The sequence below is a fragment of the Podarcis erhardii genome, assembly GCF_964252035.2.
Source record: "Podarcis erhardii genome assembly, chromosome: 17".
Classification (NCBI taxonomy): Eukaryota; Metazoa; Chordata; class Lepidosauria; order Squamata; family Lacertidae; genus Podarcis; species Podarcis erhardii.
In genome coordinates this window covers 3954533-3981123 of record NC_138515.1, presented here as the reverse complement: position 1 = coordinate 3981123, position 26591 = coordinate 3954533, and the positions used below count along the sequence as shown (strand labels likewise).

General features: G+C 47.5%; 1 protein-coding gene and 1 long non-coding RNA gene across 2 annotated transcripts; one reads left to right on the top strand and one right to left on the bottom strand.

Annotated features, from left to right (window-relative positions):
• Nucleotides 1-3910: 3910 nt before the first annotated feature.
• On the top strand, nucleotides 3911-26475 carry GNL3L (G protein nucleolar 3 like). The gene is made up of 16 exons (XM_081845910.1): nucleotides 3911-4027; nucleotides 4944-5058; nucleotides 5163-5200; nucleotides 5764-5865; nucleotides 6218-6334; nucleotides 7376-7459; nucleotides 7572-7707; nucleotides 8479-8582; nucleotides 9519-9663; nucleotides 10860-10947; nucleotides 16381-16558; nucleotides 17136-17278; nucleotides 18466-18602; nucleotides 20271-20410; nucleotides 24738-24909; nucleotides 26156-26475. The coding sequence occupies exons 2-16, from the start codon at nucleotides 5049-5051 to the stop codon at nucleotides 26221-26223; spliced, it is 1662 nt and encodes a 553-aa protein (XP_081702036.1). The 5' UTR covers nucleotides 3911-4027; nucleotides 4944-5048; the 3' UTR covers nucleotides 26224-26475.
• LOC309332746 lies at nucleotides 20635-24731 on the bottom strand. Its single transcript, XR_014152322.1, has 2 exons — nucleotides 22506-24731; nucleotides 20635-21673 (listed from the first exon to the last, which is right to left on the bottom strand). It is a non-coding gene; the product is annotated as an uncharacterized lncRNA (long non-coding RNA).
• Nucleotides 26476-26591: the final 116 nt, after the last annotated feature.

Below are 26591 nucleotides of genomic sequence, written 5' to 3'. Positions count from 1 at the left end.
CCGGGCTGAAAGATACAGAAGGAAGAGCAGGGACACTGAAGTTGCCCATCAACAGATAGCACCTCGGCAGCAGACTAAGCACAACCACCTAGGCCACAGTCTTCCCCACTGCAGTGAGATGTATAATATTCCCCTGTAGAATTATAGGGTGACCCAACACATCAGTCATACTCAAGGTAATATCACATATCCAGCTAAGTCATACTTGGAATCACTGAAATCAATGGGTCTAGTGACTATGACTTAGTAGGAGATAATAATATTTTTTAATGTGCATCTACACACAGCGTATGCAAACTGGTGTCCATTCCTTTGGCCAAGTGTCAATGGCCACTCTAAGCAAACACGTGTCCAATTTCTGCAATCGGGGATATCTAGGGATGCAACATTGTCAGGCCCTTTTGTTTTCTCCTGATCATGAGGAATGCAGTTTGACCCTAAGTAAGTTTACTTTGAAGGAAGTCGGGGTGCTTCCATAATCTTACTCCCTAGTAAGTGCACATTGGGGTAGGGCTATAGCTCCGTTTCAGAGTGCATGCTTTGCATGCAGGAGGTGGGGTCCCAGGCATTTCCAGATAGGGCTGCTAAGAAAGATCCTTCCAGAGCCACTGCAAGTCAGGGATACCCAGGCATTAGAAGAACTATCCACCCAGATCTTCAGAAGGGCCAGAATTGCATTTTGCAACGTTTTCCACATTAGTTTGTGGAAAGTTCTCTCTTTCTTCAGGGCAGTATGTTGCTGAAGGGAACAGCACACCTTCCCCTGCAGTGAGAATTCCTACAAACACACCACACACACACACTGTATATTGGGGAATGGGAGCACCAATGACTCACACTTCCTCTTCCAATATTTATTGTAGTGTGTGTAGTTCCCCTTTGAGAAAATTCCAATCTCACTGCATTATAATGAAGTGCATGGGACACTAAATGTGACACTCATTTGGTACCAATGTTCTGGGCCTGGTTGCATGCCACAGAAGTGCTCTGGCCTGGCCAGAGAACAACTTGGAAAGTTATACATGATTCTACAAACCATCGTGTTCACCATAAATCTACTCCTAAACCTCTCTGGTTTGTTTTTTTTACAGCTTTCTCGGAAAATCAAGCATGTGTGTAAGGTCACAGCCACACCATAGATGCAAAGCACATTTAAAGCACATGGTCCCACCCACACACCCAGAATCGTAGGAACTATAGTTTACCCCTCACAGAGCTACAATGCTCAGCACATTTAAGAAACTACAGTTCCCAGAATCCTCTGCGGAAGCCATGTGTTTTAAATGTATAGTGTAAATGAGACCAAAGTTCCATCTGCATTTTCTTGTGTCTCATAGATTTCTCCCCTGACAGAGGACAGTAGTTTCCTTGCTGTAACCCGTTTCTCTATGCAGAGGCCTAAAATCAGCAACAAATTAATTACCATTATGTGACCCCTTCTCCTGGAACACTCCCCCCTTGCCCAGCTCAGCCAGAGGAGGGAGCCTTCCACAAGGAGGCAGAAGGGGTGGGCAGAGTGCTGCCTCTTGCTTTTTTGCCGCCTGAAGCAGGTCCTTTGCCCTGCCTCCTCAGTGGGCCGGCTCTGATTATGTGGTCCATAAAGCCAAAACCGCGTGTAGTCAAAACACATTGGGTGCAATGGCATGCCAGATTGCCCAAGTCTTTCCCCCAGATCCTTTCAACCCCATTATTTTAAATTAAAAAAACCAAAAAACCACTGCTGAGCACAGAAAGCTGAAAGTGTGCAAGTTAAATGAACATTTATCGCAGGATTGCTGTAGTTTATACCAAAAGTGACTGGCCGATTGGCAAGCTATGCTGCCAAGTTTTGCTTTTGTGTTTATTGCTCTTCTGCGGAAAAACCCCAACCCTCCACACATTGGGCATACCTCCCTATAATATTCATAAATGCATATTGTTCGCTGCCATCTCCTCTCCAATGCTACAGCTAAGGCTGGTGGATTCCGAAGGATCCCCCCGCCCCCCCTGGGCTGGCTGGTCCCTGGGATCCACCCTCGGTGCCCCGGGGGGAGGAGGGGGAGGCGGCCGCAGCGATGGAAGGAGCAGTGGCGGCCGGAGGGAGCGCTGTGTCCCGGCCAGGCCTCGCCTTGTATCCGGCAGAAAAGAAGCAGGCGAGACGAGGCAGCATTTAGTCAGAAACAACTAAACAACAACAATCAAGATCTTAGAAGCTTTATTGTCAGCCTGTTTCCCAATGATCCCAAACATGGGCCTTTTTCACAGCTGCTGTGCACTGGTCCAACATTTTCACTGAGCTATTCAACACAACTCCTGGTCAACTGTTGTCAACTTAGCCCCTATCAGGATGTATTGCCTATTCGTCCAATTAGGAGCTGTTCATGATTCCCTTTTTGTTTTTACCACCTTAACTAATTTGTGTCATCAGCAGAACATAGCTCAAATCCTAACTCCTCCTTATTTATGAACAAGTTCAAAACAGCTCGAATTGCAGCACAGTCCTTTTGGGACTCGCTTCTGACATCCCTCCAATCAGAGAGCTGCCCATTTATTCCTACTCTCCACTTCCTGTCCTCTAAACCTGTGGCTTCTAGGTTTATTCAAGAGACTTGATCAAAAAAAAATTTCCAAAGCTTTCCTGCCTGTTGCTCTATTGCAGGTCGGATACAGTCTCATGGGGCAAAATCAGATTTGTAGAATTGAAGATTTGCAGAATTTTGAAGATTTGGCATTCTTGTGCGACAAAACCACTTAAAAATAAAGCAGACTTTTTGCAGTGACTGGAAAATTCACTGGAAAGAGTGGGGTTACAATTGCTAGATGTGACCTCGTGAAACTTCTCTACAAACCACATCAAGCTGAATGCTTAATAAACAGGTACAGTAGTTTGGTATACATTGCTATACGTGGTCAACTGCCATATCCGTGTCCACAAGCTGAACGCTCTCAGGTTAGGGATACAGGACTAGAGACGGCAGGCCTGCCAGAAATGAGTTAGAATATTGTTCAGTATGAACACTACAGAAATACAGTACTGAAGTTATTTTCTGTGTCCTTGCAGCAGCATCTGGCACCCTTTGTTCATAGAGTTGAATGCAGGCCATGATTGCCCAGACAACGTTGGGATAAGCCTCACCCCATCAAAGAAGACCTTGGGACCAAATATATTCACACTGGGATTTAACAGGGTCTCCACCGAGCCTTTATTATTCACTCCCACCCATGTCCAGGGTATGAATATTTCTCGTCTGAGCCCTTGCCTTTTTCTTGCAATCTGATGCTTAGCATCATCTTTTGCGTTTCCTGCACGGAACTAAAATTCCATTTTTTGCATCCCTTCCGCCGTTCTCTCCATCGCCTATAGCGAGCACGGGGGCGATCGGATATCTGGTTTCCAGAATCGCAAAGCTTTCTATTAAACGCAGTTCCTGCAAACCATCGCTGCCTGCTAGTGCACCACTCAGAAAACCATTTCCTCCGGGCGATTTCACCGCACGTCTTGCAGCTTTGCATCCATGACTTCCTGCAGGTCTGCAACGTGGGGCTGCTCACGTCCTCGAAGGGATTTCTCTGCAATGGGTTCTGCACTGCAAAACTCCCCCCCCCCCTCCCCAGTGTCGGCTGGGTAAAGACAACAACCGAAACCCCCCCCCCCCGGCCTGCAGTTCTGCAAATCGGGTCGTTCCCCTGGCGGAATTCGCAAAGCTCTTTCCGTAAAGCTTTCCCTGCAAATTCACACGTGCAAATTTCCCAACGCGCAAGGCGAGACATTTTTAATACAGCGACAAGGGCTCTCCATGCCTTCGCGCCAGCCTCCCCACCTTTCCCTTCCTCCCTTCCCTGTTTGCTTTGTTCCGATCCCAAGAAATCCCAACCCACAGGCGTGCAAACTCAGCAAAGGGAAGGGAGGGGCGTCCCGGGGACGCGCCCCCCCCCGAGCTCCGCCCTCCTCGGGAACGCGCAGGAAACCACGTGCCCCATCCAGGAAGCCGCGTGCGTCGTAGAAAGCAGACGCCGCCGCCCTGGAAGGGGAGCTTCGAGCTGGAGGGTAAGAAGGAGGATCGGGGCCGGAGTGGGCGGAAGGGCCGCGCATGGGGCACCGCGGCATGCAAGTAGATTGACGTGCGCGTGCTGGTTACGCGGGCAGCTTTCAAGCGCGCGACCCCAAGCTGCAGGCTGAAGTTCAGCAGGGGAGGCGGCACATGGGTCCGGCCGATGGAATCAAACAGTTGTGAGATCTGGCATCCTGCTTCGTGAATAATCAAGGGGATCTTTCAAAAGGGTTACATGGCAAATCTGAAGAACCATGAACTGTGCAGGCTGTTTATGTCAGCCAGATTTAATATGTTTCCCTCGATGATAGTAAGAGGAAGATATTTAGCTCGCCCAGACGCAGAGCGTCTCTGCAAATGTGGTAGGGCAGGAACCTGATACGTTGGAGCAAATTTTCATTTCTTGTGATTTTGGCATTTATGCCAGAAGACAGTTGTTAGAGGCCTTACAACTTAACAGGCTCGGCTCTATGCTGCCAATGGTTCAGGACCTGCTCTCGGGTGGGAATGATCAAATTACTTTAATAGTGGTTAAATTTTTGAGTGTTGTCCATGTGGAAAGACTGGGCCATTACAGAGAGATTTAGTGGTTCTTGATTGGTCAGTGATGTGGTAGTGTTAGACTGTATTATTTATGCAAATTGTTATGCTGAATTCATATTTTCCACAATCTGTATACTGTGTTTGTTTTATAATGTGTGGTTTGCTGTGCCTAATAAAGGATTGAATAAGATCAAGGGGATTAAGGAGGTGCGAGTGTCCTGTCCAAGGTTTGTGGGCGCTCTCTGCCTTGTTTGGTTATCCTTGTTCTATTTCTCCAGCAACAAGAGATCACAGGGTTTTGGTTCCCCTCCGCTCAGATCTTTGTTTCTGAAATAGGGGTGCTGGTGGCACCCTTTCTTCCATTTCCAGTTGCTGTTAATCAGAAAAGAAAGCAACCTAGAAGTTTCTCCAGAGGCCACAGAAGCTCTCATCGGACAGAAAAACAAACCTCCGCCTCTCTCAGCTTTTGACACCATGTCAAAAAGTAAGTCATTTTGCCAGGTTTTTGGGTCAAACGTTGCATTCCTACAAACTGGGGAACCCAAATGTAAAATGGTCTCACCTTTGATTTCATTCCCCCCTCTGCAGAGCAGAAAAAATCCGGGAAGAGACAGAAACATGGCAAGGTGAGCAGAGACTGGCAGCACCAACCGTTCCCACTCTTCATAAGTCCTTTTGAAAAGTGAAATTTAGCAGGTGGAAGCATGAAGGGAGCCAACAAGGAAAAGAAGGGCCAGCTGCACTGAAGGCAGCAGCAGAGAGGTCAAAAAGTGGAAAGGCAGAGAGACATCTTTGGATTTGGCAGTGTGGTAGCTGCCGGTAATTTTAGGGAGCTGAGTTTCATTGGAGGAGAGGAGGCAGATTCTGTTTGGGTCAAAATAAGAGTTGTAAAAGACTAAGTAAGCCTCACTTAAATTAAAATCCAGAGTTCAGTTTGCAGATGTGAAACATAACAGGATTCATGGGCTCAGCAAGGGAGTGGAACATAACAGGCTAGGAACTGAGAGGACTTTATTCCTAAGTTTTGAGCGGAAGGGAATGAAGCTTCTGACTGTAGCACTAGCTGGAAGAACAAGGGTCTTTTAATTTTTACTTTCAGTGAAGCTAAGGTGAATTTGTAGGGTCTTCTATCTCTGATGTCTCGTCCAGTTCATTGCCTTTACCAGCGTGTCTCCTTTGGCTTTCATAGAGAAGGGATGCAAAGACTCATGGGAAAAAGGACCCAGGAGTGCCTCAGCTGTCACATTTCAAAGAACATGTCAAGAAAGGAGCAGCACTAAAAGAGAAAAGGGTGAGATTAAGCAGGGGGAAGCCCTGCATGGGGAAATGAAGGCTGGCTTCTTCGAGTTCCTGGTTTCATTTCCCAGTTTGGGATCAGTGGTTGGGTACCAAACCTTGGCTCTAGAGCAGCCTTTCTCAACCTGTGAGTCTCCAGATGTTGTTGAACTACAACTCCCATCACCCCTAGCTAGCAAGCCCAGAGTTCAGGGATGATGGGAGTGGTAGTCCAACAACATCTGGGAACCCACAGGTTGAGAACCGCTGCTCTAGAATCTTAGGTTTCAAAGAGCCTGAAAAATGGGTCTCTTTCCAGTGGAGCTTGTGGCAACCTCTTTGAGTTATGGCTTTGCACATCCTCTCAGGCTACAGAACTGCAGGAGCGGCAGCGAACGGCACGGCAGAAGGAAATCAGCCGGTTCCGGAGTTTAGAAGGGCTGCAGAAGGATGCCTTGCACAGACAGCAGAATTTTGAACAGAAGGTACTGAAGTTTTAAAGACATCAAAGCCGACTGCAGTGGGACCCTGTTCATATAGCTGTTTAGAGACTACTTGTCTGCCTCCTTTTTTGGAGACCCTGTAAGGCAGAGCTGGGGAACCTTTTTCAAAACTGATGGCCATGTTCCCTTCTCTCTGTGGCACCTTCCAGGGCCATGTGCCAGTGATGTGCAGGGACAGAAGCAACAAATGTGGAGCAACAAATGCACATTTCCCCTATGTACTGTAAACTAGTTTTTACATACTCAGGCCTCTCTATCCTGTGTTCCATCCACAAACACAGATCATCATCAGCTCCATGTTTTCCCTGTCTTAACAACGTGCTGGTTGTGCCCAGGCTTAATAATAATAATAATAATAATAATAATAATAATAATAATAATAATAATAATTTATTTATACCCCGCCCATCTGGTTGGGTTTCCCCAGCCACTCACAAAATATTAAAATACAATAATCTGCTAAACATTAAACTTTGGAACAGCCTCCTGAGAGAGGCCCTATCACTGCCTTTGTTTAGACAGCCATTCTCAAAATGTGGATTTACTCCCCAATGTGAATATTCCTGTTGCTCTAAAATGGCTTGTTTTTAGGTTTTGGTCATATTTTACATTTTGTGTCATGTCGTCTAAACCGCAAGCTCTCTTGTGTATGGTTGTAGATAGGTAGGATAGAAATTATTGTCCTAAACCCAACCCATGGGCTTCTTGGTTTCCAGACAGTGGCTCATAGTGGCAGTCCTGGTAATTCTGCTTATGCTACAAGCAAAATTGCAATTCACTTTCCATGCTGTTCGAAGCATTGGACTTGTTCCTTTATGTATGTCCCACTGGGTTCCATTCGCCCTGCCTTATTTTTTTTACTTTATCTTTTACTTAGTGTTAAAATGCTTTCCCAGCTGTAATTATTATTATTAATATTTTTTATTAAATTTGTATACCGCTGTTCATGAAAGGGAGAGATAATGCTGTAAGGTTATTTAATTTATTTTTAAGCTAAAATATGAACTCTTTCTCTCCCTGCAGGAGATGGATCTGAAGCAACTAGCGAAACATACCTTGCTGGAGAAAGACAGTTCCTGCAAGGCGTATTATAGGGAGTTCAGGAAGGTCAGTGGGACTTCTTGTCACTTAGTGTGGGGAAAGATGCATCTGCTCTGAGTGCGACTGTCCTCAGGGGCTGAGCCAGTTGTCAGGTGGCAAACTCTCTTTCTCCCTTTAGGTGGTGGAAGCAGCTGATGTGATCCTGGAAGTTCTCGACGCTCGAGATCCCCAAGGCTGCCGCTGCCCCCAGGTTGAGCAGGCCGTGGTGCAAGCTGGAGCTAACAAGAGGCTAGTCCTGGTGTTAAATAAAATAGGCAAGTGTGAAGGCCAGCCATGTACGGCTCTCTGGGAAGGAAAGGGGGTCTGGCACTGGTATGCTATGATTCTAGTCCTCTCTGCTGTGTTACTCAAGGATAGCAGAGTGTTAGACACTCTCATAGTCAGTGTTCAGCAAGTGTTAACCAGAATCCTGCACTGTTATATTCAGAATCTATGCTTCTCTCCCAAAATTCAAATTCTGGCAGGGCAGTCCAGAGAAGTACACAGAATAAACAGACAAATTACAATAGCTGCTTTTCCATATTGTGATTTCAAGGTTCTTGCATTCAAATAATTTGGAAACATAAGCTTTGGGGAAGCAGAGAAGGGCAAATGAGGGAGTGGTAGAGGCTCAGCGACTGATTTTTTTGCAACCATAAGCTTAAGAAGCTGAGTTGCAGCCACACAAGCCCTTTGTTCCTTCCCTTGCAGGTGTAAGTGATTGAACAGGAAAGGAAGCCTTCAGTTAACTATGATTTCCCATTTTCACTCAGCTGAGCAACTGTGAATAACAGTTTCAGAACCAGCCATGCTAGGAAGCTTGTTGGGCTACTGCAAAGAGAGGAGGAAAGGGGCTGCGTTCACACCCAGAATGCAGTTTTATATCTCAGCTTATTAAACTCCGAGATTACTCAGAGCAGCAGTCCAGAGGGGTTTGGCAAGGCTTGGCAGTTGATGCAAAGATGTTTTGTCTCTGGAGACGTGTTTGGTATTCAAGCATTGCTGAGGATCCTAAAGTTAACTCTTCTCTTCTCTTCCTGGCCCAGATCTGGTATCTAAGGAAATTGTGGCTAAGTGGCTGAAGTACCTGAGGAACGAATTCCCCACAGTGGCCTTTAAAGCTTCCACTCAGCAGCAGAGCAAAAACCTGGTAAGTGGTGCTGGGATTTTGCAGTGGGGCAAGTGAGTGACAGCTTTGGCCAGTCATTAGGTTTCATTGAAAGCCATTTGGGGAAGAATGGGCTTCAGCCCTCTCCTCTTAAAGGCTTCTGCCGGCCAGTTCTGTTTCCACCGATTCCTCTTACTCCTTATTACTGTTAACACAAAGTTAGCAACTCTGAGGCCAAGTGGCGCCTTTCAAGAGGTATCAAGGTGCTGATTCCTCATTGATGAAGCCCAGGGCGTTTCCCTTTGGGATGGGGAATTGGAATAGTGTGAGCTATAGGGTGGGACATGAAAGCAGAGTTCTGAGAAGGGACACCCCACCCCCAATTTGTGTGTTCTGCAGTGACAGGGATTCGGGCCACAAAAGATTAGAGCAGATTTTCTTGGATTTACTGACTAACGCTAAATGCTGGTTCCCTCGGCCTGTAAAGCGAGATGAGCGCCACAACCCTAGAGTCGTCTGTGACTAGACTTAACTGTCAGGGATCCTTTACCTTTACCTTTTTTTAACTGTATGTGAGACTCCAGATTACCAGGGGTGCCAACTTGAATAAAATATTGGGGACAGGTAAGCCCCACCTCACACAATCGACCGCATGACAAGGTGCATGCACACCATTTGAATCATAGAATCAATGGCAATGCCCATTAACTTTGGGGGGAGCCGGCCCCCTCAAATACTTTATGGGGGGGTGTGAAAGCCTGTTGACCCCTAGGAGTTGGCTCTTATGCAGATGATCCATAGCCGATATTTCCTTTCTCTTTTATTGTTTATATTCCTTGATTGTATTGATTGTTGGGGGAGGGGGGGAAACAGTAAAACAGTAAAGAAGAAAACCAGGCCATTTTTTAAGCAGCAGAACTTCTGGCTGCAGGTGTGCATCCACCCCCTTTGCCTGCTTCTCTTTTTCCCCACCTCCAGCAACAGAGCCGAGTCCCCGTATCCCAGGCTTCGGGGGAGCTGCTCAGCGGGGGAGCCTGTGTTGGAGCAGACTGCCTCATGAAGGTGCTGGCCAACTACTGCCGGAACCAGGATGTCAGGACGGCCATCAGTGTTGGGGTTGTGGGTGAGTAGGGAGCCCCTCTTGGAGGGAGGTGGAAAGCCGGGCGGGCGGGGGGGGGAATCTCTTAAATCCTACCCCCATTGCTCAGAAAGACATTGGGATAATTTGAGGTAATTTAAATATGTTTTAATATTTTAACTTTTGTATGTTTTAAAGCAGAGTTGTATTCTTTCTTGACTTTATTTTGTTATCTTCTTGTAAATGCTTTGAGGGTTTGTTTTTTTAAAAAAATTAAGCAGTGTATAAATTTTGTGAAAATTTATAAAATATGGTAGGAATCTAAGCACTTGGGTACCTTTCCTGACCTTGTTAAATATCGGACCTCTTGCCTCTCAAGTCCAGATGACCCGGCAAAGTTGTGCCAAGGCTGCATGTGTGGGTACGCACATTGTAAGAATAATCTTTATTTATTTATTTATTCCCCACCTTTTCCCCTGGCAGCGGTTCAAGGCTGCTTAGAGATAAAATTAAAACAGCTAAAAACGGGGGGGGGACCCCAGCATTAAAAAATAATTAAGCATTTATGGCATATTATGTCTATTCTGTTTAAAACATACAGTCACAACAAAAGCAGTATAGCACCAGCTCCCTCTTTAAAAGCAGCGCATTCCTAAAAGCCTGTTGGAACAAGAAAGTCTTCACCTGCCCATGGAAGGACAGCCAGGAGGGAGCCACTCTAACTTCTCTAAGGAGGGAGTTCCAAAATTGTCTGGCCACCACCGAAAAGGCCCTCTCCTTCGTCTCCACTCAGAGAAGGGCCTCCCTGAAAGATCTCAAAACCTGGCCAGGTTTGTAGGAGGGAATGCAGCCCTTCAGGTAGCTTGGCCTTAAGCTGAATAGGTCTTTATAGGTCATTACCAGCACTTTGCATTGTGCCCGGAAACAGACCGGAGCCACTTCAACAAGGGAGTCATATGCGGCACATCAAAATGGCTTACTACTGAGTAAGGATCCTGCCTGTTGGTGTTGCTGGACATGAACCTTTGAAGATGCCTTTGTTCTGGCTACTGGCACTCATTCATTCAAAGAGGAAAGGCGGCTTGTGGGCAGCTGTGCCTTCCTTTTCGGTGCTGCATTATTTTTGCTATAGGGAGTGGAGAGAAGGAGGTGCTCACAGAGGTAGAACTAATCTTGAGTGGGAGCAGGGGGCAGGTGCTTTTGCTGATGGCTCTGCCCGCTTCTCCCATCTCTCACCGCAGGTTTCCCTAATGTCGGCAAGAGCAGCTTGATCAACAGCTTGAAGAGGAGCCGGGCCTGCGGTGTTGGTGCCACTCCTGGCGTCACCAAGTACGTGGCAGTCCTTCTGTGCATGCTGTAGAAGCCAGGGTTTTGGGGGTGGGGGTAGGTCTCCCTTGAGCTTTGTCTATGTATGGCAGCAGTTCTCAACCTCTGGGCCCCCAGATGTTTCTGGACTACAACTCCCATCATCTCTGAGCCTTGCTACCTAGGGGTGATGAGAGTTGTAGTTCAACAACATCTGGGGGCCCAGGTATGGCTCCCCTTTATCACGTACACAGCCCAACAAGACAATGACAATAATTCACCAACAGCATACAAATCAGTATGGCTAACCTGATCCAAAACACCCACCCACCCCACTCACACATGAAAACAACGACCACCACAGCCAATCACAAACAAACAACCACACCCTGGGCCAACCCCAACCTCTCTCACCACCAAAGGAACACAAGTGAACAGCAGAGAGCCTGCACGAGCAACGCTGACACCAAACCCCACATATATTAAGTAAAATAGAAACATCGCCCCCCAACCCCAACCCCCACCCATCTTCCCCCCCTCCACCCCTTTTTTTTCTCCCCCTAATGTCTCAACAAATGAGACTGATTTGTATAAATGTTACATGGAAAAAATATGAGAGACATTACATATACTTCTGTAAAACAAGAAAATCTTTAATAAAAAACAAAACAAAAAACCACCATCTGGAGACCCACAGGTTGAGAAAGGCTGGTGTACGGTGTCTGATTAAGCTGTTAAGGCCCTTCAGTTCTGTTCTAAGTTATCTGTAGAACCCGCAACATTTTAGGGTGCTTGTGAGCCAATCAGAGGCGCAGCTGCAGAACAGCATTGGTTGTGCTGGAAAGGAGAGCTTTGGATCTTGAGTATTCAGGCCAAGTTGGATTTCAGGGCAAGGAAAGAAAAGGTTGGCCAGACAGTGTGTGAGGAAGGGGAATGATGGAACTGTGGATTTACTCCAGCTCAGCAGTGGCACCTGTGACATCCCCCCAGACGCTGGGAAGGGGCTGTGGGCCTCAGAGACGCAGGGAAGAAGATTTGTGCTGTGGGTCTTAAGAGATGAGGCAACATGCATCCCTATACCCCCTTTCCTGAGACAGCCTGGACCATAGTTTAGAGGTCCCAGGCCCTAAGGAAGTCAGACTACCCTCCACCAGGGCCAGGGCCTTTTCAGTGATGGCTCCGACCTGGTGGAATGCTCTGACCCATGAGACCAGGGCCCTTCAGGATTTAACCTTCTGTCGGGCCTGTAAGCCAGAGCTATTCCACCTGGCCTTTAATTTGAATTCAGCCTGATCTTTTATTTCCCTTCTCTTCCCTCCCCCTCCCCTTTTATGAAGATCACCTGCTCTGAGACCCCACAGCTAATTCTCCCCTGGCCTCCTCGTTAGCCCAAGTAGGACCCAGCTAGCCCTGGGGATTATCTAATGCTTATTTCCCCTAAATTGATTTCTGAATTTTATTGTTATGCGTGTTTTTATACTGTATTTTATGCTGCTTTTATAATTAAGTCTTTTAAATTTGTTGTTAGCTGCCCTGTGCCCGGTTTTTTGAACCGGGAAAGGCAGGGTAGTAGTAGTAGTAGTAGTGATGATGATGATGATGATGATGATGATGTAGCTGATGTAGCTTTGGGGAACTGCAGAGGCCTTTTGAACTTGCACTGCTTTATTACTTACAGTGAGCTCTTTCAAAACAGAAGGATCACCGTGTAAAAAGCAGCCCAGGTCTTCCCATTGCTTGGGAGCACAAGGAATGCTGCAAGATGGAGGAGGCGTTGGGGGGCAGGTATCCTGCCAAAGAGAGATCAAACTGAGTGTTAGGTGGTATCCTATAGCACCTTCGCTATAAGCAAATGCTGGGGGATGAATGAGAGACATGCTGGTAACTCTCTTGCTCCTCGGCCCTCTGCTTATTTGGCCGATTGGTTGCAACTTAAAAATGATTAAATTCACAACAAAACTCCCAATGGAATAAATTAAAACCTCAGAATAATTAAACAGTTAAAATACAGCCGCAAAATAAATAAAAGCCATTTAGTCAGACCAGATAAAGGACTCCTTCAGAGGCACAGACTATTTTGCCTCTAAAACTCTGTTGACAAAATGGACTTTGTGCTCTTTTTCTGAAGGCCAGGAGAGATGTCTGGGGGGTGGGGGTGGTTTTGCAACACTGGGGCTGCAGCTCCGGGTGGACTTTGAACAGAGAGGCCTGAAATGATTCCTCCTCCAATAGTCCACAGGCTGTGGAGCGTTGCTATCACTGAGCATAACCTACCTTACAGATTTGCAGTGAGGGTTACAATAGCTGTGGGGGTCCCTGCATATGCACCTCTGAGCTCATCGGATGAAGGGTAGGACAGTTGCGTGTTGAGACCCCAAAGCCCCCCCCCCTCGCTGAGAAATAACACACACAAGGACACGGATATTAGGTTAATGTTATTGGGCAAATTTTGGCCACAACTTTATTGATTACAGAATGTGAGCGGTATTGACTTAGGCACTGAATGGTGATATAATCGTGCTCTGGCGGTGCGGCAGCAGCAGGAGGCCCCATTAGCTAAAGTGGTGCTTCAGGTTAAGAACAGTTTCAGGTTAAGAACGGACCTCCAGAACAAGATATATGACTATATCTGACTCCTGCCCAATGCACAGGAAGTCCGGTAAGGGTAAACCACCGGAAGGGTGAGCCCTGTCGATGCAAACCAACTCAAGCTCCCCCTGGTGTTCCCATCGGGGTCCTGTCAAGGCCCTAGCCCCCAACGGGGCTTCGGACAAGATCAACACCCCCGGATTCCTTTAACGGAATACCCTTAAGCATGGAGGGCCACACCTCCCCTCCCACACACAAGGTCAATCAATGCCTAACCGCAACCCTAACAAAGTTGTGACGATTGCTACGAGGTAGGCGAAAACCAAATGGCCAGTGCCAATTTGCCAAGTGGAAAAATTCCTACCAGGTCCCTTAACGCGGACCAACCGAGGTCCATAGCCAGGCCAATGCCTAAAACCTGCAAATTAGGGAGGGACGGCGGGTGATTGAGGAATTAAATGGTCCCGGCCACACACACCCCCCGGCCAGTGGATTGGCTGGCCAGGCTCTGACGTGGCTGGTGTTGTAAACAAAAATTGCCCTTTTCCCTTATGGGGTATCCAAGAGTCCATATAGAGTCCTTACATAGGTTCCCTACTGGTTGGAGAAGATTAGAGAGGCCGACCGGAGAATATTGAGAAGCAAAACAGCTAGTAAGCCTGATTTTTATTGATCTGTTACAACAGGGTGCTCCCCTCACCTGCAGGAGTGAGGAGGAACCCAGAAAAATGGTGTGCAAGGCCTTATAAAGACTTTTGAAATTGCCTCCCTGTAGATCAAGTCCACCCCCAGAAACATCATACATACATCACAGAAGGGGTGTAACCTAAGACCACCGCTCAGATACATCATACCTACATCACAAAAAAGGCGGTCTAAAACAGAAATTTGAACGTTGTTTTTCTCCTGTCTGGCAAGTTACTTGATTGGATTTTCTTTGGAGCCTGGCTAGTCTTTTGTAATGATAAATACTTAGTTCCTGGGCCAGGCTCACACCCTATTCAAACGCAGACATACCCTTAAGACAGGGCAAAAAATTCCTTCCAGTAGCACCTTAAAGACCAACTAAGTTAGTTCTAGGTATGAGCTTTCGTGTGCATGCACACTTCTTCAGATACCTGAAGGGATGTTCCCTCAGGGATGTGCATGCACACGAAAGCTCATACCTAGAACTAACTTAGTTGGTCTTTAAGATGCTACTGGAAGGAATTTTTTGTTTTGACTATGGCAGACCAACACGGCTACCTATCTGTAACTGAACCTTAAGACAGGGATTTGTGAGGAAAGAGACAAACAGAAAAAAACATTTGTTCAGTTGCAGAAAAAACATTTGTTCAGTTTAGGAATCAAAATGGTTCCAGATTGGTCTTCCTGTGCTGATCTATGTTCGTGCTTGGTTGGTACGCTTATGAACATTATCATATATCTAAGACCTCAAAATTTCTATCAAAATTCCTATCACCAATTCAGTCCCCCGCCACCGGAGGGGAGTGGGTGGCCATGCGGTCCAGCACAACTCCTCCCCACGGTGGAAGTGGAGCGGATATGCCTGGAGTACTGGGCCCAGTTCTGGGCACCACACTTTTAAGATGCGTATTGTGAGAACATAAGAGCCTGGTTGGTGTACCAATGACCCATCTAGTCCAGCATCCTGTTCCCTCAGGGACGATTCAGATATCTGTGGGAAACCGACAAGCGGGACCTGAGCACAAGGGCGCTCCCCCCTCCTGTCTTGTCCGACTAGTGGCCTTCAGAAATCTCCAGTCATGGAGGCAGAGCCGTAGCCATGCAACAGATATGCGTTCAGAGGTGGGTGGCAAAGATGGTGAGAGGCCTAGGGATGCAAGTCCTGTGAGAAAAGCTGGAGGTGGCCTGGAGAAGAGACAGTTCAGTGGTGATATGAAAGAAATTTCAATATTTGAAAGGCTATTGCACAGCTGACAGAGCAGATTTAGTTTCCGTTGCTCTGAAGGGAGAGGAGGGCCAGGATTAATAGTTGCAGACTCCAGCTAAAGACTGGAGTGAGCTTCATTATTTTTTACTAAATCATTTTTATTGATTTTCCAAATTTTAATGAATCAACCACAAATTAAAACAAATTTAATACATCCCCCCCCCCAAAAAAAAATTGGCTTTCCACCATCCGTTATCAATGTGTCCATAATTTCCTCTTGTTGCTGCATTGTTATCTTGGTTATTTCCAATCCACATTCCATTCCCTGTAATTAACCTTACATTACATTTTTTTTTTTTGTTATTTTTAACTTGTTGTCCTTAGCCATCAGCTACCCACTTGCCAGTTCCTGCAAGGTTTTAAAATTTCCGATATCTACCAGTGAGGTTACTCATCAAATAGATCAGCTGGAGTGAAATTTCTGATGAAAGGAGCTGCTCAGAAATAGGACAGTCAGTCTCAGAAGATTGTAGGCCAGGCACCCCCAAACTCAGCCCTCCAGTTGTGTTGGGACTACAAATCCCATCATCCCTAGTTAACAGGACCAGTGGTCAGGGATGATGGGAGTTGTAGTCCCCAAACACCTAGAGGGCTGAGTTTGCCTATGCCTGTCGTAGGTTCTCCTGCAGTGGAGAGGGAGCTGTAGGGTGAACACTTCCTGTGTCATCAGGACACTGAACTAGATGACCTTTGAAGTCCCTGTCAACTCTGATTCCACAATTTATGAAGTGTGGTAAGATAGACAGCTGGAGCAATAATGGTTGCTCTACGCTCTACCTTCATGACAGGAAGGGATACAGCACAGGGCTTTAGCAGATGGTGCTAACAGGTGGAGGGGCATTTTTCTTGGAATAAGTTGACTCCCTCCCTCCCTCCCTCCCTCCCTCCCTCCCTCTTGTGCTGTCTCCTTTTAGGTGCCTGCAAGAGGTGCAGCTGGACAAGCACATCAAACTTCTGGACTGTCCAGGGATTGTCGTGGCTTCTCCCACCTCAGATGCCGCCATGATCTTACGAAACTGTGTCAAGATAGAGCAACTGGTTGACCCCGTGAGCCCAGTGGAGGCCATCTTGAAGCGATGCAACAAGCAGCAGGTAGCTGTGGGGCAGGGCAGGGGGAGGCAGGCCGGCCCTGGTTGTGATGGCGGGCAAACAATTGGGCAGCGGAGAGCCAGGAATTCTGAGCTTCTCTCAAAGCTTTAGGGAGAATTGGGAGAGAAGAGTTGTAGAGTGGCAAACTTAATTCACTTTCACTGATGTTAGCTTCTTAATTCATTTAATTCATTGATGTTAGCTTCTGGGGGAAGGGTTGTTGTGGTTTTTCTGGATTAAATCCAAGTTGAAAGGAGTGAGTGTGCCCTCCAGGTTCCATCCACTCAGATGCAATTTCGGGCAAAGGTCTTAGTTTAGAGCAGGCATCCCCAACCTGCGGCCCTCCAGATGTTTTGGCCTACAACTCCCATGATGTCTAGCTAACAGGACCAGTGGTCAGGGATCATGGGAATTGTAGTCCAAAACATCTGGAGGGCCAAAGGTTGGGGATGCCTTCAAGAGGAGCATTGTGAGCCCTGAGTGCTTGACAGTCAATCCTGCTCTTTTTGCAGGCATCTGAGGATTACTACTAACTGGGCAATTGGCTTCTCTCTCCTCTTCTCTCCCCCCCCCCCCCCAGATTATGCAGCACTACCGCGTGCCAGATTTCCAGGACACCATGGAGTTCCTGGCTCATTTGGCCAGGAGGCAGGGAAAGCTGAAGAAAGGAGGGACGCCTGACCATGAGAAGGCAGCCAAAGCCATACTAAGTGACTGGACAAGGTGAGCAAAGAACTGATTTATTATTATTGTTGTTGTTGTTGTTAGTGACTGGACAAGGTGAGCAAAGAACTGATTTATTGTTGTTGTTGTTGTTAGAATTTATATACTGCCCTATACCTGGAGGTCTCAGGGCCATTCACAGAACAGAATTTCAACAGGATGAAGGAACTTTTGTCTCATGCAGCAGTTGGTGATGATCAAGTAGACCTGGTGGAATGCTCTGTCCCAGGAGACCAGGGCCCTGCAGGATTTAACTTCCTTCCGCAGGGCCTACAAGACAGAGCTATTCCGCCTGGCTTTCCATCTGAACTTAGCCTGATCTTTTATTCCCCTTCCTTCCTTCCCTCCGCCTCCCCTTTTTATGAAGATTATCCGCTCTAGGATCCCACAGCTAATTCTCCCCTGGTCTCATCACTGGCCCAAATTGGACTTATTTAGCCAGCTAGCCCTGGTGATCATCTAATGTTTATTGGATGGATTCCCCCCCCCCCCCAAATTGATTTTTGAATTCTGAATTTATTGTTGTTCAAGTTTTATACTGTATTTTGTGCTGTTTTTTGTTGCATCAATTAAGTGTTTTAAATTTGTTGTTAACAAACTGAGCCCAGTTTTCTGAACCAGGAAGGGCGGGGCATAAATAAAAAAAATATTTATTAATTAATAAATAAATAAATAAATAAATAAATAAATAAGTGCTTGCCATTGTTAGGGCAGGAGTGAGGAACTTCTTCCAGAGGGCAGCCAGGGTGGGCGGGGCCAGATGCAAAGTGGGCGGAGCAATGAACCTAAATTTTACCTTTGTGCAGTAGGCAGGTTCACACACACACACACACACACACACACACACACACACACACACTCACTCCTCTGTATCCTCCATAACAGGAAGCAAGAAGCATTATCCGAGTTCAAGAACACATTCCAGCTGGGCAGAAACACTTGAGGGGATGTAAAGCAGGGCTGGTGCCAGATGTGGCCTAGGGAGAGCAGGCAAGGTAGTGTAATGTTCTGAGGACTAGATGGAGCAGCCCCAGGCCTGAGTGTTTTGTGGCCCCCAGTTCTAATCCAGTCTCACGTGGGCAAGGACCAGCCATGGGGGAAAATGGATCTGAAGGGATACTTCCTCCCTCCCCGTAATGCATGCTGCTAATATCAGTGTTCATTGCTTTCCTTTTTGTCCCTGCTAGTGGGAGGATCAGCTATTTCACACACCCGCCTGAGACCCACACGCTCCCCACTCACATTAGCGCCGAGATCGTTGCGGAGATGGGCAAGGCCTTTGATTTTGAGGCACTGGAGCAAGAGAACGAGAAAGTCTTGGCAAGTAAGTTACAGGGCAGAGAGAGAAGCCAAGGCACTGTGATTCTGCTTCCAGCCATTCCAGCTATTATTATTAAATTATCTATACAACCTTTCATCTGAAGATCACAGGGCAGCTTTCAGTATACAGTGGCACCTTGGTTTAAGAACAGCTTAGTTTATGAACAACTTGGATTAAGAACGCGGCATACCCAGAAGTAGGTGTTTTGGTTTGTGATCTTTGCCTTGGAATAAGAACATGTTTTGCTTCCTTTTGAGTGTGTTCCATTTGTAAATTGAGTCCCCCACTGCTATCGGAAAGCACGTCTTGGTTTAAGAATGCTTTGGTTTAAGAACAGACTTCTGGAACGGATTAAGTGCGTAAACCAAGGTACCACGGTACAAAAATACATACAGTGGTACTTCGGGTTACATATGCTTCAGGTTACAGACTGCTAACCCAGAAATAGTGCTTCAGGTTAAGAACTTTGCTTCAGGATGAGAACAGAAATTGTGCTCTGGCAGCGCGGCAGCAGCAGGAGGCCCCATTAGCTAAAGTGGTGCTTCGGGTTAAGAACAGTTTCAGGTTAAGAACGGACCTCCGGAATGAATTACCGTATTTTTCGTCCCATAGGATGCTCCGTCCCATAGGATGCACCTAGGTTTGTTTTTTTTTGGGTGGGGGGGAAATAAAGGAATTTTTTTTTCCTTTATTCCCCCCCCCCCCAAAGCAGGTCGGGGAAACCGAACCAGGTCGAGGAACAGCGGGATGGTGACACTGCGCCTCCCTGCTGTCCCCCGAGCTTGTGGGGCTGGCCAATGTCTGCCCTGCGCAAGGGGCACTCTGCTTCAGGGCGCCTCTCGTGCCGGGCGGCAGGCTGCTATCCACAGCGTGGGGAGCCCTGTGAGGAACTCCCGCAGGGCTGCTATCCACTGTGGATGTGTTTCTGAAGCGCTGGGCGCTCTGCTTTCAGGGCGCCCGGCGCTCTGGGAAGCAGGCTGCTATCCGCAGCCTAGACAGCCCTTCGGGAACTCCCGCAGGGCTGCCTAAGCTGCGGATGTCTTCCTGAAGCCTGGAGAGCGAGAGGGGTCTGTGCTTCAGCGAAAGCCTGCATTCGCCCCATAGGACGCACCCAGATTTCCCCTTCATTTTTCGAGGGGGAAAAGGTGCGTCCTATAGGGCGAAAAATACGGTAAGTACTTATATCAAATAGAGCAATTACCCCCCCCCCCCAGTTTAAAAGGCCATAGATTGTATACTCAAGCAAGGGCCGGAGAGAAAAGGAATGTATTTGCCTGGTGCCCAAAGATACGTAGGCAAGCCTTGGCGGCACCCACCCCTACAGTGCCTTCTCTCATCCCACCCTTGTTCCCAATGTAGCTCTTCATCCCTTCTTCCCTGGCTGGAGGAAAGGCACCAGTTGTGGTTTGCCTCAGGTGCCCAAATGTCTTTGGCCGGCCCTGCTCCTGGGTAGAGAGCAACCTGGCCTTGCCACTGTTTCCTTGGGATGAGGGAGATGGCGATCTATGAAGGTGCCCAGTAGATGGATGACCAGATTTTGCTCCTGTTCCCCTTTGGCCAGAGATGAGTCGCCACCTCAGTGTGTCGTCCTTCCCCACACTGCTGTCCCTTTTCATCAGTTCAGTCTGTTGCAATTCAAGAGAGGTGTTTCACGGACTTTACCTGTTGCAGACTTGCCCTCGGGCCCTGCTGGCATCACCTTGGAGGGCTCTGGCCTCACCACTGGAGAAGAAGCTGGCATGGAGGAGGAGGAGGAACTCTGTCCTCAGGACCAAGGAGAGGTTAAGATGGAGGAAACTGGGAGTGAGGAGGTAGGCATGAACATAAACACGACCCAGTGACAAGAGCAAGCCTGCAGTAAATCACAGACTCATAAGAGTTAATTTAAATGTTACTATTGTTATTATTGTTATTGTTATTTAGATATATGTCTTATATTTATGTTGATTTTTTTCTTCTTCTCGTCTTATTACCATGCATTCGACTGCAACATACTACGCATTGATGAAATGATGAAACAGAAAAGCATTAAAAAAAAAAAAAAGCCTGTAGTAAATCACACTGAACAAGTTAGCCTTTTATTAGCAAAACAGGCTCTGCATCAGAGTGTCAGGTCTATACTGAATAGCAATTCAATCCCAGGAGGTCTTGCCCCCACGAAGGAGTTATTGAGACTGAAGGTACCCCCCCCCAGCTGCTTAAGTCCCCCCCTTTCCAGGGCTTTCCCCAAGCAATCAGAGACTGCTTGTGTGAAGCTAGCTTCTCTTCCATCCTCTTCCTGCCTTTCCTGGTTCTGGGAGATGTGGAGAGAGGAGAGAGGGACACCCGTGGCTCTTCACTAGCCAGACTCATCTCTGCCTCACCCGCTTCACCTTCTGATTCTGCACTTCTCTCTGCCGCAGACTCTCCCAGCTCACTAAGCCCTGTTACCTCTTCAGCTGCTGCCACTTCCTCCTCCAAGTCTTCTCCCTCTGACCCCTCTTCTCCATCCCACCACCAATCCCTGGGCTCTGAGTCTTCTTCCCTTGGAGCTTCCCCAGCTGGTTCCTCTCACCACCCCTCTGTGTCCAATCCATTTGTGACATCCAACTTCAAGATCCTGGCAGCAGTTAGGGCTTGGGTTTGTCATGGTGCTGTTTTAGGAACCTAGGAAGCTACTTTATCCTGAGTCAGGCCGCTGAGCTGCCTAAGTCAGTCTTGTCTACAACAGGAATGGGGAACCTCTAGCCCAGGCATCCCCAAACTCGGCCCTCCAGATGTTTTGGGACTACAACTCCCATCATCCCTAGCTAACAGGAACAGTGGTCAGGGATGATGGGAATTGTAGTCCCAAAACATCTGGAGGGCCGAGTTTGGGGGTGCCTGCTCTAGCCCATGGGTTGTTTGGGGAAGTCACACCTGATGTCAGAGGTGGGTAAGGGTAGGGCTTCAGATTGAGAGCTTGATTGCTAGAACAAGGTGTGTGCTAAACAGCTGATGAAAACGGACACTGCCATAGAGTCCACTTCTCCCTGCCAGGGCTTTTTGTAAATTTCAGAGCCCTTTCTAAGCCTTCCCGCGTTCCTCCTTTACACCTCTGTCAGAGCTGCCCTAGGTCCCAGCTCACAAAGGACCAACGCCAGTTCTTGTTATATACAAAAGTCTTTATTGAAGTTCAGTTTCCATTTCAAAGCCGCGGCGCGCAGCTCTACGTCTTGAACTCTAGACCGCTGAAGCTCCGTCTGAATCTCCTCCCCCCAGGCACCAGTTTAAGACTCTAGCCCTGCTCCACCTCTTCCTCTGCTCTTTCCTCCTCTGGATCCACCTGTCCGCTGGGGTCTTGTCCTTTCTGGACTCTTCTGACGCTGACTCCCCTGAGTCTTCCCCCTGCCTCCGGCGGGCTTTAGGACCTGGTTCCCAATCCGGGCTTTCTGCTGTGCCGCGCGCCTGTACATTTGAACTTGGCGCCCACGCCCAGCCGGCAACCTTCCTCCTGAACGTTACACTGCTCCTGTCACTGCTTCCCCCTTCGGGGGGGGGGCTAGCTGGGCCTGACCTCCCCTCCGTTCCCTCACTCTCCAATAGAGGCATGGTCAGCCCTGACTCATCTTCTCTCCCCGCTGGAGGAGACACTGGCCCTGATGCATGGGACTCTTCCCCCCCACTACGCTCTGGTGGGGGAGCTGGCCCTGATCTCTCTCTGCTGCTTTCGGAGTCCCCGCTGGCCCCTTGCTTCTGGTGCGTCCCCCCTGGGACCCCCCTTGCCCTGGCCATCGGCACCCCCTTCTGGGAATCTTCTGATTCGCTGGAGAAGCTCATGGAATCTCTCGGGCCACTGTCATATTCCCCTACGCTGCCCTCCGATTCTTCCCCTTCGCTCTCCATTTCCTCTCTCCCCTGTGCCTCTGCTCCTGAGCCCCTGACAACCTCCAACAATGGAGGTGGAATAGAAAAACACAGGGAGGATTGCTATTGCAAAAGGAAACGAGAGAAAATGCGGGATTCCTTCTCTTGCTTAACAGAGGGTGGTGGTTGTAGGAAAGGACCTAAGGGGAGAAAGACATTCACAGTAGCAGGAAGCAAGAGGAAGCTTCTCTCGCTACCTTCTCTCTCTTCCCAGCTGGGGTGGGCAGTAAAAGCGCAAAAGATTCCTCTTTGTTATCCTGGTTTTTGGTTTTTGAATGTCTTATGTAGATTTTTCAGTTTCGTTGTTCTGTATAGGACAATGACAATAAAGATTATCTTATCCTGGCCCCCGCTTCTGCTGCAGGAACCCCCCAATATCATGCGATAGGTGGACAGCCCTCTCACCTGTTAGATTTGGCCCACAAGGCTGACCCTGATAAGGATTTGACCCATGAAGCGAAAAGCATTCCGTTTTCTTTTTTGTGTGAAGACTTATTCCTGTCACAATGACATTTATTTTTCTCCTATACAGGAATTATTATCTTTTTCTTCTTTTATTGGGTTTATAAACAAGAATAATGTAAAACATTCCCTTTTCCAGTCAGACGGAGGTCTGTCTCAGCCCTCCCTGGAGATCCCAGGGACTGAACTTGGGACGTTCTGCATACAAAACAAATGTTCTGACACAGAGTTGTCAGGTATCATGTTGTGGAATATTCGAAACTTCCCCCCAAAATTCCCAGGTTTTTAAGAATTCCCTTTGTGGTTCATTTTAAATTTTGAACTAACTTGATGTGTAAAAAGAATACTTCGGTGAATTCAGAATTGTGTGTCTGATATTTGAAGTAGCCATTAGAAGAGCGCAAAAGTGGAAGTGTTGTGGAGTGAGAAAAGGGGCTTGAGGGAGCTGCTGGGTTCCCCCCCCCCTTGATGTCCTGCAGCCACAAAAAGTTTTTGTGGGCTGTTTCCTCTCTCCCCCACCCCAGGTTTTGTCAGGAATCTTGTGACTGTCAGATAGCCAAATCCACAGGCTTGTGGTTTTACCTTCTTGTGATGCCACAGCATAGAAAACACTCAAGGTCTGTTTGGTTTTTGGCTAGAAACAGAGGGGCAATCTGGAAGACGGAGGTGCCTGGAATGAGAGAGAGACTCCTTCCTCATACAAATTAGGAACAGCACTGGCAGCTAATGCCAGAATGAGAAAGGAAGAGAATGAGAACTCTCTGCCGCCTAAGAGACAAGATTCCTTTTATTTAACTCCTAGAGTAATGTTCCAAAAAGCACAGTACAAGATGAAATATATGTCATGTCAACAGGAACAGTCCCTTGCCAGCTATGGATTGAAACAGAGAGGCAATGTGGTTTAGGGCGAATGCGTGCCGGACTTTGAGCAGGGAGATGGCGAAAAACTCTGGGTGGTCGTGTCTAAGGCTCAGTCTTGCCCATCTTCATTTGGCGAATGATAACCTTTCATTTAGTACCTTTAGCCCTGGATCCACAGTGAGACATATGACAGTAGTGTTACAGACATGTAATCGTGATCATAAGCACATGTATGATCTTTATCTGAATGGCTCCCATTTTGCACTAACTAGCTCAAAGATCTGTGTAAAATTGGATGGGCTGTCCATCAAGTTCAGTGCCAGCTCTCCAAATAAATACTTTTAGCCACGGCTGTATGTGCTGAAATGTCACAATTCTGCATCAAGAAAATGTGGGATCTCCAACCTGTATAAATTGGGTCACTCCGTGCTGTTTGCCCAATCTGATCTGTAATTTTATGGGATGTTAAGGCCCTGAAGTTGTTGACTTCAAGCAATCTTATTTCATAAGCTCTTAGTTGCTTATATGCTGCCACTCCTTTCAACATTTTTTTTTTTTTTGCAACCAACAGGGCTAGAAACTTGCTTTCTCTTTTTAAAATGAAAGTTCAGATTTCTGCACACTGTGCTTCTTTGGAATTGCACAGCCCGCACAGTCCCGGTCATAGCACCCAGGATAAGGCTACTTTAAGAGTATTCCAAAGAGTGTTTTTTGTTCTTAAATATTTATAGTGCAGTTGTGGCTGCAGTAACTGGGCCATGGCAGTATAACGGTGACTGGGCTCTAACTTGAGTTTAGGCATTGCAACTAATTCCAACCCAGCAGCCTCAAGAACTTAAGCCAACTGCTAGAGGCTGGAATCTTCCTTGTTTTATACATGCTAGAGAATGAAGCTTAAGATGAAGGAGATCTTCCTTTTGCCCTCCCTAGTTTGGCGCAATGACTGTAGAGCTGAAAGCCAAGAATAAGACCCTAGTGGAAGCAGAGAAGTCTGTGCCAAGGGCTCCTAACCTAGCAGAGATCTCCGCCTTGGACCCTCTGCACCAGGGGCAAGGCCTGAAAGCTGCAAGCAAGAGGCGCAAAAAACAGCAGAAACGAGCAGGTAAAGGGGGCCCAGAGTGGGAGCAGATGCCTTGCTGAATATCTGCAAAATGTTTTTTTTCTTACTCACTTCCTGGGAATCACCCTTTGAGTAAATTAAGGGACTGGAGCAAGCAAGGCTGTCCTCCTGGAAAGATTTAAGAGCTGTCATTTGGTCATATTCCTTTTCTTTGTTGTGGGAGTGGGGGGGGGAGAGTGAAAAAATAAAATTCAAGACCCCCCAGTTGGAATCCCCATTCCCAGTGGGTGGGGACAGAGCCTTGCCCACTGTAGCTTCTTCCCGGATGGGGTTCCAGGAGAAGCCCGTGAATGTCCCACAACATAACATTTCTGTGACAGAGCCTCCACTGTTCCTTTTTAGTAGTTCCCAGGCTTCAGGCACCCTTCCGTTAATACCCTTCAGTCCGTACATGGGAATCAGTTAATATGTCTCATCCGTGGAAGCAATGTGCAAGGATTTCTGCTTGCACAGCAGGACTCTCCCGCAAATCCTCCCACCATTCGTTCATGGGGTATGGAAGGACCCCCAAAACAGTAAAAAAGGTAAAGGGACCCCTGACCATTAGGTCCAGTCGTGGCTGACTCTGGGGTTGCGGCGCTCATCTCGCTTTATTGGCCGCTTCTGGGTCATGTGACCAGCATGACTAAGCCACTTCTGGCGAACCAGAGCAGCGCACGGAAACGCCGTTTACCTTCCCGCCGGAAGTATTTATCTACTTGCACTCTGACATGCTTTTGAACTGCTAGGTTGGCAGGAGCTGGGACCGAGCAACGGGAGCTCACCCCGTCTTGGGGATTCGAACCACCGACCTTCTGATCGGCAAGTCCTAGGCTCTGGTTTAACCCACAGCGCCACCCATCCCAAAACAGTATGTGGAGGCATATTTTATTTGGCCAGCCAAAACGATCAGAAAAGCACAACATTTAATTCCTCCCTGTATGATTTTTACTGTCATCTAATCTTCTCCACAGCCAGGAGAAATGATGACACATTTGCATGTACATCATTCACCTTTCCTCCCTCTCTTCAAATGCCGAGGGGACAAGACTGTCCTTTCCCATCAGTTTGTTCCATTAATAGCGGCTGCCTGAATCTGATTAGGCTACTTCCCTGCAAACCTAAAATGGCCAGCCAGCTGCAGCTCCTCCTCCTTTGCATGCAGGAGCACATTTTAGAAAAGAGACAAGAGGTTTCCAAGGATGCCATTCAGACATCTAACCCCTTTTTATCTTCTCCTCTTCTGCAGAGAAGATCGCCACCAAGCTCTCTGCAACCTTGACGGCAGCCATGAATTTCAGCTTGTCAGATGACTAGGAAAGGGGGTGCTGCATTGTGCAGAAGAAGAGGACGGTCGCAGGGAATTTGTTTACCTACCTCAGAAAGGCTGCTATCTGTGGCCTGCCACACTTGGCAGGAGGCGAAATCCCTTGCCTCCTACGATACTCACATAACATTGTGGGAATCGACAGCCTGAAGCCTATGCAAAACGCAGAGTTGTTTCTGTAAGAAACTATTTATTAACAGGTTAAAAATTTGAAAGCATAAATAAATCATGTCTCTAAAAGACCCTTTTCCTCAGCTTTATATATGCTGCAGCAGACTAACTTTCAAGGCATAACGAAGACTAACTCTGGTCCATATCATCGGTTGTTCTTGGGCTTCTGCATCTCTTTGCTTGCAGC

Bases quoted from the DNA above. Each gene is read 5' to 3' on its own strand.
- GNL3L (XM_081845910.1), top strand. The intron at 7,708-8,478 runs GCAAGTGTGAAG...TTCCTGGCCCAG, and splicing joins CCTGGTGTTAAATAAAATAG to ATCTGGTATCTAAGGAAATT. The intron at 18,603-20,270 runs GTAAGTTACAGG...TACCTGTTGCAG, and splicing joins GAACGAGAAAGTCTTGGCAA to ACTTGCCCTCGGGCCCTGCT.